This window comes from Phodopus roborovskii, unplaced genomic scaffold (assembly GCF_943737965.1).
Source record: "Phodopus roborovskii unplaced genomic scaffold, PHOROB, whole genome shotgun sequence".
Classification (NCBI taxonomy): domain Eukaryota; kingdom Metazoa; phylum Chordata; class Mammalia; order Rodentia; family Cricetidae; genus Phodopus; species Phodopus roborovskii.
This window is the reverse complement of record NW_026126480.1, coordinates 24,637,486-24,652,548: the sequence shown is the minus strand read 5'-3', so window position 1 is coordinate 24,652,548 and position 15,063 is coordinate 24,637,486. Positions and strand designations below refer to the sequence as shown.

General features: G+C 42.3%; 1 protein-coding gene across 13 annotated transcripts in view; it reads left to right on the top strand.

Annotated features, from left to right (window-relative positions):
- Sox6 (SRY-box transcription factor 6) overlaps window positions 1-14,036 on the top strand; it is a 580,992-nt gene extending 566,956 nt beyond the window's left edge. For all 13 annotated transcript variants that reach the window (XM_051192737.1, XM_051192743.1, XM_051192732.1 and 10 more), the window contains 3 exons: window positions 1,334-1,567; window positions 4,212-4,428; window positions 13,539-14,036. In XM_051192737.1, coding sequence (XP_051048694.1) covers window positions 1,334-1,567; window positions 4,212-4,428; window positions 13,539-13,842 — 755 coding nt within the window. In that variant the 3' untranslated portion in view covers window positions 13,843-14,036. The remainder of the gene's footprint in view (window positions 1-1,333; window positions 1,568-4,211; window positions 4,429-13,538) is intronic.
- The last annotated feature ends 1,027 nt before the right edge of the window (window positions 14,037-15,063 follow it).

Below are 15,063 nucleotides of genomic sequence, written 5' to 3'. Positions count from 1 at the left end.
TTTACATTTTGCCATAGATGTTCTCAATCTGCAGAGAGATATTCAGTAGTTAAGACAAGGCAAAGCACACATCCCTGTGTCACACTCACGGGGTATATGAAAAGCCAGAGCCTCATTCACTTTTCCTTTTAACACACTTTAGTAATTAGAATTCTGTGTGTCACATGTGTCACCAGAATCCAGAAATACAGCTGCAAGTAAGCCTCAGTCCCCACCCTGTCCTAGAACAATTGTCCATCCTGTGTGCTAATAAATTAGGTCTTTAGAAAGTGTCAAAGTTTCATAAATAATAAAGATGTCTTTTTAATCAACAGAAACTATATCAAGACCCTTGAAATGGGTGCTTGCATACGAATTGAAGACCAATTACCTCTTACTTAATATTTACTATGATTTTGGGAATTACTAATATATAAGTATGAGAATAAGAGAGTTTCTAATTTTAGGAATTTCACATTCCAGGGATGGAGTGGAACTGTCAAGAGCCAGTCATATGCAGTGATTACTGAGGGCATGAGCCTGGAGGCCAGGGAGCCATTGCATCCAGAATGGGGATGCTCTGCATCATCATGGCTGCTCTTGTAGCCTGCATGCTCTTCCTGGTTGCCTTTCATCCCTTCCCTTACTTACCAGCTGACACCGGTTCATCCTTCCAGAGTCAGCTGAGACTTGATGTCTCTCAGGATGCACTGGCTGAGTGACCATCCCACCTTGTATTCTCTTGGTGCCTTTCTAATTCTAGTCTTGCAGAATTTCCCACATAGCCAGTCATATATAAGTGTGTCTGCCCCCTGGACTGTGAGCTTCCTGAAGGCTTTATTCATCTTCTTATCCCTGGTGCATAACGCATGCCTTGTAAGTGATTGCTCCGTGAATACATTTTATTGAATTAATTCATTCCTGAAACAGCAGCAATTGAAAAGGACTTGAAAGATAGTGAGATTAACATGGAGAAGTAGAAGGCCTCTGGGGAAGACATTTAGGGATACACATAGTTTGGAATGGCAGATTTTTGGACACTATTGGTAAGAGATTGCTTTTGAAGGAGAGCATTGTATCAGGAAGGTCCACCAAACCACAGCCCCAGTCTTTTTTTTCTTAGCACCTACAACTATGTGGTGTAGAGATGGAACAATGTGCAAAATCAGTTCAGCCTACTGTCTCTGACACTGTCAGAAAGGTTTGTGGAAACATTGTATAAAACTGTCTGCTTTTGAAAGGTTCTTAGAATAGAAGATGGGCCTGGGTCCAACAGTAGAGCCAGGCAGAAAAGTGTGAAATGCCCTGGTAATAATGCTTTCCCCATCTTGTTCTTCCTGCCCTAACATTACAGGAAGCAAAGCAATGAATGGCTCTGCAGCTAAACTACAGCAGTATTATTGTTGGCCAACAGGAGGCGCCACTGTGGCTGAAGCACGAGTCTACAGGGATGCCCGCGGCCGTGCCAGCAGTGAACCTCACATCAAGCGACCAATGAATGCATTCATGGTTTGGGCGAAGGACGAAAGGAGGAAAATTCTTCAGGCTTTCCCTGACATGCATAACTCCAACATTAGCAAAATCTTAGGCGAGTGCTGCATGCAGCCCAGCTGGTGCTGATCTCTTATCCTACAATGAGGGTGGGCTGGGTGCTCGGGTAGGAAGCAGGGCCAGAAGAGACTCCCTAAAGGAAACCCATGGGGGAGGGGGGCAAATGAACTTAAAACAAAGTGCCCACAGCAGTCTCAGCCATTTTCTCTCAGAGTGCCACCACACCTGTAAACTTTGTTCCTAGACAGAATTCTCACCAGAGTAAGCCTGGCTAGAAACTTTAGTTTAGCAACTATTGAGTGAGCTCATAGAACTTACAGGGATAGGCAGCCCTGTAAACACAGACCTTACAGCCCAAGTTCACATGGCCCACTGGGAGAATTCACTAAGTACTAGGGGTGCCCCCAAATGGTGTGAAATTCATGGGGTGCAGAACAATGTCTCTAATGATAACTTGAAGACTTGTAAAATAAAGCTACATTTAATCTGACACTGTATGCCTAGTTCAAATTTCATAGCCATGAGCCAAGCTGCAACCGCAGGGCAGAGCCCTGCTTAGCCAGCACCATCCTCTAGGTTCCCAGGCTTAAAAACTCAAGCCTTGTTCCATCAGGGTAAGTTTGCCTCGCATAGATTACACAGTTTGGAACTGTTGTGCTCAACATATTGAACATATTTTATTCAACATGCAGCATTGCAGTCAACATGTTTCCTCTTTTGAGAGAAGAAACACAGACGGCCCTGTTCTGTTTAAGCTGCCGCTGTAGAACAGAACCCAAAGGAGCCGCCGAAGTTGCTGGAAAGCACCAGGCTTAAACTGTGGCTTTAATTCTTTAAATGTTTTGTTCAAGAGCAATAAATATTTAACCTGAGTAAATACCAGTGATCTGGGCACACACAAATACACATGTTTTGTCACAAAATAAATGATTTAACTTGATTCTGAGACATTTTGAGACAAGAGCTCTAAGAAAATTTAAAACATACTTTGGACCAAATAGAGGTAGAACATGGTAACATTTTTTGCTTTTTGTTTCTTTTGAAATTTAAAGCAAATGCTAAATATCACTTCCATTTAGAGAAATTTCAGTTTTGGGGTTTCAGAGATAGACAAGGGGATGACATTCTTTTTAAGTACAAGCTAAAATGTTCCTAATGGGCAGAATACACACACACACACACACTCACACACACACACACACACACACACACACACACACACTCACACATATATATTCTAAATTCAAAGACATATAAAAGAAATCAGTGTTACTCCAGTGTTATTCCAGCCTCATAGCTTCTGATAACTTCATGTTTGTCTCTTGCCATTTCGGTAGCAGCTTTGTAAGCTTTCAAATGGGCACAGACGCCCTCTGTTTCCATCTTGGCAGCCTTGAAGAATCTCTATTATTGATATGCATCCCATGAAAACATTACGAGGAACATAAAAAGTATATTCATTAAAATGTAAACTGTTATGCAGGAGCATTTCACATTTCAAGGGTGCCAGGAATCCTAACCTAGAGCCCTACGCTGGCTGCTGGCAGCCGGCATAACAAGCTGATTGGCATAGCCGATGGATCTGCACAATTTCATGCAACCACCAGGAAAGGACAGGGATGCTGTGAGAGCAAACCAGGGTACTGCTGGCTACTGAGACTATTTGTACAACTTTGCCATTTGTTTACGTGTGAAAAATCGCCACTGAAGAACTGCTAACATCCAGCCTGCACAGCTGTGAGCACTTTATCCACCAGACACAAAAATGCAATTCAATACATGTGAAAAAGCACATCCCTTCTCCGTCAAGTGTTTAGATAATTCTTTGTAAACAATATTAGAGAAGGGAATACTTTTCCTTCTTCCTGTATAAACCATCCTTTATAAATCTGTGCTTTCACTGGTTCATCTCTGCGTGATCATTTGTAGCACTTGAGAATGGTCCGTATGACTTCAGCTGTACCTTCCCTTCCATAGCTACAACCTCTTAAGGAGAGGTGTGTTGTCCTAAAGGTGATGGTGCACAGGGTAGGTTTCTATACATGCAAGAATGTTAGCATCTGCGTAAAGATGCTTGGAGAGCAGGAGAGATTGTAGTTTCTGAGACCAAGAGAGGTTCTTGTTCCCTGAGAATCCTGCCAGTCTCAGAAGCATGCCTGAGACTGTTAACCCTTGAGGAGAGAGAGAGGAGAGAAGGGAAGGAGAGAGAGATGGAGGCTGAGAGACAGCTAAGCAGGGAAGCTCTTGGTTATGGCAGCAAAGCCATTTTATAATTGCACAGTGGGGCTGGCTGGCTCAAAAGACAAAGATGATTGTCTCACAAAGCTGGTGAGGTGACCTGAGTTCAGGCCTCAGAGTCTGTATAAAAGTGGAAGGAGAGTACTAATTTCACAAAGATGTCCTTTGTATATCCACATCAATGACAATAATTTAAAAAATACATAGTAGCACCACCCATAAACTATTGAGAGAAAAAATACAATAAATACATTATAGTTTTGTTTGTGTTGTTGTTTGGCTCTGTGGTTTAAAGGACAGGTTGGGAGGCTCAGTGGTGTGTGGTAACAGGAGCTCCTGGGCAAAGGCAGTAAAGAAATGGGAGGTATGACCAGGCATTTAGAGCTGGGACATGTGGATATCACCATAACCACTTGTATACTTAAGGCTAATTTCATGTTTAGGATCTCGTTGGAAATCCATGTCCAACCAGGAGAAGCAACCTTACTATGAAGAGCAGGCCCGGCTAAGCAAGATCCACTTAGAGAAGTACCCAAATTACAAGTACAAACCCCGGCCGAAGCGCACATGCATCGTGGATGGCAAGAAGCTGCGGATTGGGGAATACAAGCAACTGATGCGCTCCCGGAGGCAGGAGATGCGACAGTTCTTCACTGTGGGGTAAGTGGTCTTCAGTGAAGCCCCACCCTCCCCTTCCAGGAAAGAACCAAGGATGCTCCTGGCATATGTGTTTGGGAAAGAGATTAGTGAAGGGAGGGCTGTGACACATGGAGGGCATGGCTATAAGACTCTGCCTTGTCACAAGCCTATGGCTTCCCTCCTGTCCCCACTCCACACAAACCTGCTGATGGCATGTCTTCCATGCTCAACCAAGAGAGCCAGTGCCCACACACAGAGTTTCTGGTAGTTTATTTAGACAGACACACAGGGAAAAAAGTAAAAACTGACTCTTAGAAATCCCCACAGTTTCCCGGCTTCTCTGGTGGTGCTTCTGACTGCAGTCACAATGGTCTGCTTTTGTTGTGGGATCTACCACAAGATAATTGGCCTTGACATTGGTTAGAAGACCTCATTTTTGGCACTGCATCCAGAACTCCTGTTGCAGTAAATTATCCTGTGGTGGAAGCAGTAACAATGTGGATTTTCTTGCTTAAATCAGAAACTGGGCATGTTTTTGATATCTTCAAGTCTGATTTCATGTCATTTTGTTTAAAAATTAGGTAATAGATTTCTGGTATAAATTTCGACTTGGCTGACGGGCTGTCTGCATTCAAGAGCAGCCCCTCCTAACCACAGTAGTCAGGATAAGTGGGCAGATGCCTAGAGATTCCAGCACTTAGACCTTAGCAGCCTGTGGGGAGGGGGTGGGGGCACTCTAGAGACAGAGGCCGAAGCAGCTGCAGGCAGAGGGGGAATCCTAGGAGAGGGATGAGAGAGAGAAGTGGAGGGAGCAGAAAGGAAACCATGTTAGCTAGCATTCGCTGGACATGTGAAGGAGAAAGAGGATCTGTGCCCTGGCCAAGTAAAGAGGGTTCCACTTAAATGCGCAAAGAGGGAGGCCTTACAGGGAAGTGCGGAAGTGCGGCACTCTTCATGTTTAAGGATGTTCCAAGGGAAACCCCGAGGATGGAACTTGCTGGTCTCAGAAGCATGTGTTTAAAAGGGTGAAATTAATTCAAATAACAAACAACATAACCAAAAATCAGTAAAAGAGCCTTCTATGTATGGTGCAACAGGGTCTTGAGGAGAACTGGGGCTTTGGGGTTTGATGATTGGGCAACAAATGCCGACCCTGTCACCTACTTGGGCAGGGCCCTCAACTTTACCCAGCTTATAACCCTTCACATGTGAAGTGGGAGGAATGAAAGCAGGCATCCTTTATGGTTACTGAAGCAACTCAAGAAGGCAAAGCTTTCAGAAGACAGTGCTTAGGACAGTAGCTGGAAACCCCAGGATCGGCATTTTGACTTACCTAGGTATCCACTGTCCCAGAAAAACTATGTATTACCCTACTTCACCAATGAGTTTCTCTAGACTCTGGCAAACAGACCCTTTTATGGATAAAGAGAATTGTCCCACCTTATTAATTGAAGATTCCAACATGTTAATAAATGAAGATGTGACAAAATAGGCTTATCAAATACCTCTGTGCTTTAAGTGTTTGTACCTTTTACAATAATGCTTTTCACACAAAAAGTACAATGCAATATAATTGGACCATTCACATGATAATGAGACAATTTATGAAAAATACAGGTTCATAGTGCCCTTTCAGTAGGCTAGTCATTTTAACACAATATGGATTTAAGACTGCATGATAAACATCTTGTGTGTTTAACCTGATATTGCATCCCTGAGACTGTGTTTATCTTTTGAAAAGTTTAAATTTGAGAGCTTTTGTGATTCCTGGCCTCCTTATACCCCTACGTGTTGAGTGATACTTGCTGGGTCTCTTTGACCACAGTCTAAAAGGTTATCAGAAGTACTGTTTGTTTCCTGATACTTGAACAGATGAATTGTAGCAATGCTATTTAACTTAGTCCTCTTTGCTACAGAGTATACTAAATATCCCATCACATACTGGTGCAGACTGGTAGAATAGGTTGGTAATTCCCTGAAACTCTGACAACCTAATGGCATCTACAGTTTATTGGGTACCCACACTGAACTAGGTGTTTGTTTATCCAAGTCACTCAATCCATAATCCTCTAAATAAGATACAGGAATTAAGGTTCAGAGAATCTGCATGGTTCCCAAAGGCGAAGAGAAATGAAAGCCTGACTCCACATCTTCACCTCTGTCAGCCCAAACAGCAAAGAAACCCTCCTTAACATATTTCCTCACACGGTGCCTCACGAGCTCTTCTGGGATAGACATGAACATAGCTGTACAGTTTGTGAAGGGCTCATGGACCCTGAAAACAGTGTAGTACATGGCTGTGGCAGAGGTGCTAATATGAGCTACAGGGGCTGGACTGCTCCTGACAGTGCAGGGTGACCTCTTATGGAAGGGTGGCTTCACTCTCTAGAAAGAACAGTTCTGCCAAAGGGCAGGCAATGACCAGAACATCCATTCTGGATTTTTGTATTTGGTTTTTATTTTCTTTGTTTGTGCGTGTTTTGTTTCATTTGTGGGGGGGGGGGAATGGTTTCTCCATGTAGCCCTGGCTATCTGAGTGCTGGGACTAAAGGCACGTACGGCCACTACCACCTGGCCTGTTCTTTATTCCCAGCTGACTGCTTCCCTCTGCCCAGTTCCATGAATATCAGCTACATAAAGCTAGTATTTTCTTTTAAATAGTTCAATTTAATAGAGTGGTAACTCCCCAAGGTTCATCTTTGGAAATTGATCTTCAGTAGCTGTGAGGTTACAACCAGAGGAGCAGAAAGCAAAACAAACAAAAACTCAAAGATTACTATTGACGTCTTGATGGGGCAGGATCGATTTTTATAGCTGATTTTGAAAAGGCATGCATCCCCTTCATGCCAGTAATATCATATATATTACTTGACATTTTTGTGCATTTCCATGACTATACAACTCAACTGATGAGTTAGAAAACTTAGCTATTACAAAAAAAAAAAAACCTGTCAATAATATGTAATAGTTTCCTCTTACCTGAGATTTAACTCCTTCAAATGGCACATTAAGTATTAGGATTTTGTGATCATTCTTTTTATTTGGAACACATTTAGTAATTTACCTCAGAACTAGTAGTAAATTATACAGACACTGCAGAGTATCCAAGTGGGATGACTTTTTAAGCAGCAATAGTGAAAAGTATTGAGTACTCATACTATGCAATATGATGTGCTAAGTAAAAAAAAAATATAGATTATTGAAAATATGTCAAATGCATTGGGTAGGCACTATTGCTGTTTGAGCATTGACAGGCACTGTGTATTAGTAGACATGAAATCACTTGTCCAAGGCACATAGTCAGATGCATTGTTGAGATGTAAGTCATTGTACTGGCTTGTATGAATCTTTGTCCCTCAGAAGCCCCCACTCTGTCTATCAGTTTTCTATTCTATATGCAGAATAAGGATGACCATGGCACCAATAACATGAGCCCCTCAGAAGATGGGATAGCTCAGCAAATGCAAAATGCTGAGAACACTGATTAACAACATGTAGACCTGTTATTTATGTGTCTGTTATATATATATTATTTTCCTAGATAAGTGTGCCCCTAAGTGATCTGGAAACCCACCATTTTGATCTTTAAAGAAGTCAAGTGAAGCCTATAAGACACTGATTTCTGTTTTCTGCACTATCTGATAAAGAACCATCATAGAACTACCAGTAGATAATGCAAGAAGATTGCTCAGATTTCCACTCCTTCCTATGGCATCGGCCACAGAGCTATGCAGCTCACCTCACATTCTCATGAACCAAACCCTGTTGCCTCCACTTACAGACCTTGACAGGGTCTAAGGGGGAGCAAGCCATAGGGGTTCACCAGCACAAACATATAATCCTTTTATATTTGTCACAGCTAGACTATTCCAGAACTACTTTGTGATTTAAAACCATGTCTCCATGCTGGTCTCAATCCAGCCCAGATACTACTCTATTCCTGTCAGCCTCATGCAAATACATCCAAAACTTCTTCAGCTTCTGTCTGAATGTGCACATTCGTTATTTGTAGAGCCCAAGGCCTGCCAGCTACCCCTATCTGTGAAATGTGCAGTGTTTGAATTTCAACTTTGAAATTGATCTGTAAAGGAAAGAAAAGTGCTTTTTCTAGGAAAGTGATTCCTAATAGACAACACTTGATGCTGCTGGCTGATTTTTTTTCCAGTTTGTTTATTGATTAACCAGTCAATTGTTAAGAGCCTATTAGAAACCAGCAAGATGCCCGGTTCTGTACTAAATCACCAAAGCATGAAGCATTATTCCTATAGACAAAAGTTTTTGGAGCATAAGATAAGTCAGACACATGCATGACTGGGTGTCTATTCTATTGCTGTGAAGAGACACCATGACACGAAAATCTTATAAAGGAAACATTTAATTTAACTTGCTTACAGTTTCAGAGCTTCAGCCTGTTATCATCATGGCAGGGGGCATGGTGGCATATAGGCAGACATGGTGCTGGAATAGCTGAGAGGTCTATATCTTGTAGGCAACAGGAAATAGACTGTGACACTAGACTGTAGCATTGGAAAACTCAAAACCCACCCCCACAGTAACATATTTCTTCCAACAAAGCCACACCTTCTAATAGTACTACTCCCTGTGAAATTATGGGGGCCAGTAACATTCAAACTACCACTCTTGGTTAACTCATAATAGTTTGCACACCAGCTTCAGTGCAGGTGATGTGAGACATGATCATGTGCTTATCTAGACACACAGACAGGAACAACTGAAGCCCAGGAAGCAGGTTTGCTATGCAGTAAGACCAGACCAGCCACAGGCACCTTGGAGGGAGGCACTTGAGGTTTGGGTAGAAAATAGATTCCTAACTATGAATAAAGGAAGTGGTGGATGTGTGTCATAGAAAATGTCAAATGTGCAATAATGCAAAGAATACAGTGACAAGCATATAAGATAGACTGGGTGGAGCAACAGTGAGCGCCAAGGTGCTTCAACTCACACCAGTTGTGCTTACTTTAATAATAGGACACAACCAGAGTGGAATATAGCATTGGGCCTCGTCCCCACAGAATCTGTTGTAGCCTCAGAAGGGTCTCAGATCTTCCAGATTTCTTGTCACCAACCACCCTTGTAATCCTTAGCACTTCCACTAAGGCTCCTGGATGGCTTGCCACCTTCCAAAGGAGCTGCTTACCTTTGGGGAACCTCTCTAGTACCAGAAAGTTGTTCCTCCTTTGCTGCTCTGAAATCTGCTTGTTGATTTGCAAGTTGGTCCTGGTCCTCTGGTTTGGTCTCCTGTTTATGCAGACAGTCATTTAATCTCTAAAGATTGTTACATCCTTATCTTTTCTTTGTTATTGTCCCTCCCAGACTAATAATCTCAAGTCTTTTCTTGTCTGAAATGCTACTTACAGTTTTCCAATTGTTTCTTTCCTCCCATTTACTGATCTGTTCCCTCATTCACTAACTCAGTGTATTCACCAGTGTATTCACTGCATGTGCTCCGTAGTCAGGCATTGTCTGGACTGCAGAGCTATATTAGTGAAGAATACTAGTCTTATGAAGCTTACATTCTAGTGGTGGAAGAAGTCAATCAATCAATGAATAGATAAGTGTAAAATTGCTACAAGCACATTCAGAGGAAAGTAAAATAGGAAGGGATAGTGGCAGAGTGTTTTGGAGGCTGGTCCAGTGGTTGGAGTAGTCCCAGCATTTTCCAGAGTGTGAGAACTGGGCAGGTGAGGAAGCAAGCTGTGCAGATAGTAGGCTGAGGAGACACAGTCCTCTAGGTTTCCAGGTGTGACTATGCCTGTTTATTCAAGAGGACAGAGGCAAGAATGGTGGGAGCAGAACAGAGGAATAGGTGAAAGAATTATAGATGTCAGAGAGGTGACAGAGAGCCAAACTCTGAAAGACTTACAGGCCATTGTGAAGTTGAGTTTGACTGTAGGCACAGAGGAAAGGCTTTGAAGAATTAAAAACAAAGCAAGACAAAAGATGCTGGGCTTTGAAAGGATCACTCCAATCACTATGTTGAAACTTGTCTGAGGAGGAGCAGCCTGGCATAAAGAGGCTAGGCTCCTAGGATAAATCATACTTGAATTGATGGTGGTTGGACCAGGTGTGTAGGCGTAGAGGTGCCAAGAAGTAGATAGTTTGCAGATACTTTCCTGATGTAGAACCAACACGGGTTGCTAATGGATTAACTGCAGTAATTGAAAGAATTCTTACTAGGATTGGCTTGAGCAACTGGAAAGGTTGGAAGTACTCCTTAGCCAAGATCAGAGTGGCCACTCAAGACTGGAAATCCAGAGAATGACTAGAGGTTTGGTTTTACACCTGTAAGACTGAGATAGTCTTTAGCACCCAAATAAAAGCACACAAGTGTGAGTGTGAGAGAGAGGGGAGAGAGAGAAAAAAAAGAGGGAGCGTGTGTATAGGAGGAAGGTACTTGCTAGAGATATAAACTTTGGCATTATTAGCGCACAAATGCTATTTAAAGCCATAGTATTGGATAAGGACCAAGCTTACTTTGCGTTTAGTATTTGGAGTTATTTCAGTGCAGTATTGGAGTAATGGAAATGGGTCTAAGGAGGAACTGAGAGGGAAAAATGAAGACAACCTTCCTGAGTTTTGTTTTAGAACATCAGAAAAGTAGGCAGCAGCTAAAGAGGAGAGGTTGTAAGCCATCAAAAATCAGTTCAGTGAACAAGCAAGGGCCCTCTATGCCAGATTCTGAACTTATGGAACATGCACAGTGCAAGCAGAGGATTGGGCTCAGAGACACAAGTGAGTCAGTGTGATGGTGGAAGCTTACAAAAAGTCTCTTCTAGTTGTGTCTAGTTGCCACATGAAGTAAAAAGCCAGGCCATCATCTTAGAATGAGAAGTCAGCTTTGATGAGTGTTGAAAGTACTACAGGGCTCTCTGTCTAGGAGAGAGAAAGGGCTGAACTGGGAGAAGGTATTGAATGCTGCTGTCTGGACAGTGCCAGAGGCTGGGGTAAAGCTCGCATTTTACGTGTAGAGAGTAGATGCAGGACAGCGCAGCACTCTCTCCACCCAAGTTCTCCTGAGTGCCTGGCAGAGCAGGAGGGAGTGGCACCACCTCCAGACACGCTAGTAAAGAACTTTCAGGAAGGTGGTAGGTGGAGCAGAGGCCTAGAGAGGAGCATAGCAATGAACCACGGAAGAATCCCAGGGATCTATCATACAGATATTTTAATTAAAATACTTCAAAAAGGGACCACCTATTCTCATGAAAAACACGTGTTTTCTGCATTTAAAGAAAATGTTCCATTTAGTTGTTTCTGTTGTTCTGACAGTTATTCTAAACTGTCACATTAGGAAATCTGTAAAATGGGCCAATATTGTAGGCAAGTGTTCTATCTATACTTGTAAATTAAGACAAAAATAATTCTACTGTAATTATACATAATCAGTTATAAATGTAATGCATTTATACATTGGAATGTTAGCATGAAATTAAATTTGTGCCAATTTACTCCAAATTTAAGAAGCAAGAAGCATATGGTTTTGGAATTTGAGAGGGAGCAGGATTATATAGGGTATATCTACAGATACAGGAAATTCTCCTATTACTTGCTTCCTTCAGGATATCAGATTCAACATAGGAATCATAGAACTGGATTAATAGCAGGTCCAGTGTCAGCACTAGCATAGCTATGTGCTGTTGAGCAGCCAACTTATGTCATCTCATGAGTAATAGGAATTTAAGGGTGGTTGTGTTTGCTGAACGAAGTTACACAACACACACACACACACGTTACAACCACACACACGTTACAACCACACAAGTGTGTGTTATGTTAGTAAAGGGTTAAAGAATCTGGGGGACACCCTGTGGTAGCTGCAGGTCCATCCATCCCTAAAGGGAGCATGAGCACATATCTCCACATATCCTTTCTCCTATAAACATGGCTGGAGGCCTCTGTGAGGAATGACACTATCCTGGGTTGTCCCTAACTAGCTGGCCACAAAGCTGCTTCATACATATGCATGTCTCTCCTGAGAGTGAGGTGAATAGAAAGTCTTACTGATGTCAAAGGCCAATAAGAATTGCTCAAATGACTATTGACTAGCAGCCTTGGTTACAACAGGTAGGAGGACCTTCCAGAACATACTGACCCCCATTTTTACAAACATGAATAGCAAGGCTCAGCAAAAGCAATTACAATGATGCTTGAGGTGAATGCTGCTATAATCTGCTGCCCCAAACCTCAGAGAACCACTTGATAAATTGTATTATGGTTGAAAATATCACCTCAGACACAGAGTCTGAGCTGAGTGGAGCTTTAATTCTTTTGTGCTGGGTGAAAAGAGATAAACAGTGGCAGGTCTTTCTATACAGGGGAGCTCGACCTTCAGGAGATCTCACTTGTTTGAACTGGGGACACAGTATGAAGAAGTGATCTGGTGTGACTTGGCTTGGCATCTTCTGGAATGTGGCAGGAGCACCATGCCTGGTGCATCTTATTATTAGGGTGCAAAGCTCACTGCTCTTTATTTCTGAGTCCTCCAACCCCAGCTCCATCCTCAGCCACAGGAACAGTGACATCTAAGATGGCCATTCTGGCAGGATCCTAGCTTGCCAAGTCCAACTACAGCAACAAGTACACATTAGAGTAGAAAGAATGAAAGCTTTGTCAGATCAAACTATTTGCAACTTGTCAGAGTCCTTTCCCATTTTTCTCTTTCATCCACAGTTTTCAAACCAAGTTAAAGATGACACCAACCCACTTAAGAGTATCATTACAATATGTCTATGCCTCTTGACTATTAAGGAAAAAAAAGCTTTTCCCTGGTCTCCTTTAAAATTGTCTCACATGGACCATTGTGGTCTTAACTGCAGCATTTGTGCTCAACCCAATGCCAAGTGTGATCTGAGCTCAGTGACATTTGCCAAGTCGAAAGTTCGGCCTTTATGTTGTGAAACTGTCAGCAAATTGCTGCTGCGTTGTATTATTTAACCACCAGCCACAGCATCAGGGACAGTCCAGGGATTCTTCCAAGAAATGTTTTTGTCACTTCTGGCCAAACATGTTACAGAGGGCCTGGTTTGGAAGATGTGGGTTAGGAAGTTCCGGGCCTCATATGAGAACCTATAGACATTTCTCCTCTCTTTCATTTTGTTTCTGAATCTATACAGGCAACAGCCTCAGATTCCCATCACCACAGGAACAGGTGTTGTGTATCCTGGTGCTATTACTATGGCAACGACCACACCATCACCTCAGATGACATCTGACTGCTCTAGCACCTCTGCCAGCCCAGAGCCCAGCCTCCCTGTCATCCAGAGCACGTATGGTATGAAGATGGACGGCGCAAGCCTGGCTGGGAACGACATGATTAATGGAGAGGATGAAATGGAAGCCTATGACGACTACGAAGATGATCCCAAATCAGACTATAGCAGCGAAAATGAGGCCCCAGAGCCTGTCAGTGCCAACTGAGGAGCTTTTGTTTGCTGAATTAAAACACTCTGACATTTCACCCCCTTTTCCCCAACAACAACAACAAAGTTCTTAAAGAGCCCGCATGCATTTGTGGCTCCACCATACATCAGCAGAGTGGTCTTAATCGCTTCGTAACTTGTGAGACAGATTAAGTTTTCCTGATTTCTCATAAACTTGAGTTTTTGTCGTTACCGTTACTGTTGTTTATTTAGGTGAAGACGTATTAAATATGAGACACCGGGACTTGGAAACTTATCTCCGCCCATCGCCGTCTTTCAAGTCTTACATTTCTGTCTTACTATTTTTCTTTGGGATGTTGACAAAGGATTTAAGTTACTGTTTTAGATGGGGTTAAACATTCTCACTCAGGTATGCTGTGCCGGCTACAGGTTGTGAATGTGTTTTTATTCTGAATTACTTTAGAAAACAACTGAGGGTTTCATATTGTGAAACCAGACAAGTCCACGGCGTGTGCGGCTGCATATAGAACATGTTCAACAGGCCTCGGAATTCCATTTTTTTTCCATGTGTAGAATTCAACTTTGAATGTGCCAAACTTTTTTCATAACTTTTGAATCTTAACTATTTTGAAAGTCTTACAGGAGACACTGCAAAGTCTTAGACAATCTTTGGCATCTTAAAATAAAATAGCAAACCACACTTTTTTTTTTTCCCAGAAAATGGTGAAGTACTCAGGAATCTGGAGACAAGATATTGTAAGGAATGAGCAAGGCTGCCACAGTGCGTGAACCCAGTTGTGTTTGCCTCTTGATGTGCCATCAGTGTGTGGCGTGGGGTGACAGATGCATCAGAGCGATCACCACACCAGACACCGACATGGTGGTCTCCCTTGCTTGAGACCACCTCTCACTACATCCATTCTCCCCTTGCCTTTCACCCTGACATTCAATCTTAACATTGTTCTCTTAAATAATTTATTCATTCCAGAATGTCAAGGGTCCACTTACTATTTATTTTTAAAATTATTGGTGGCATTAATTTAATAATTTTTCTTTTCTTTTCTTTTTTTTTTTTTTTCTTTTTCTTTTTTTTTTTTTTTTTTTTCTTTTTTTGGCCCTCCTTGCCCTTTCCCCTCTTTTTCCTGCTGGATACAAAAGATGTACATAGCAATCTCATGTCCCCAGAGCCCTGGAAACATTTCTGAAGTGATGTTAGTAAATGCATATATTGTTGTTTTTAATGATGAGTATCTATCTG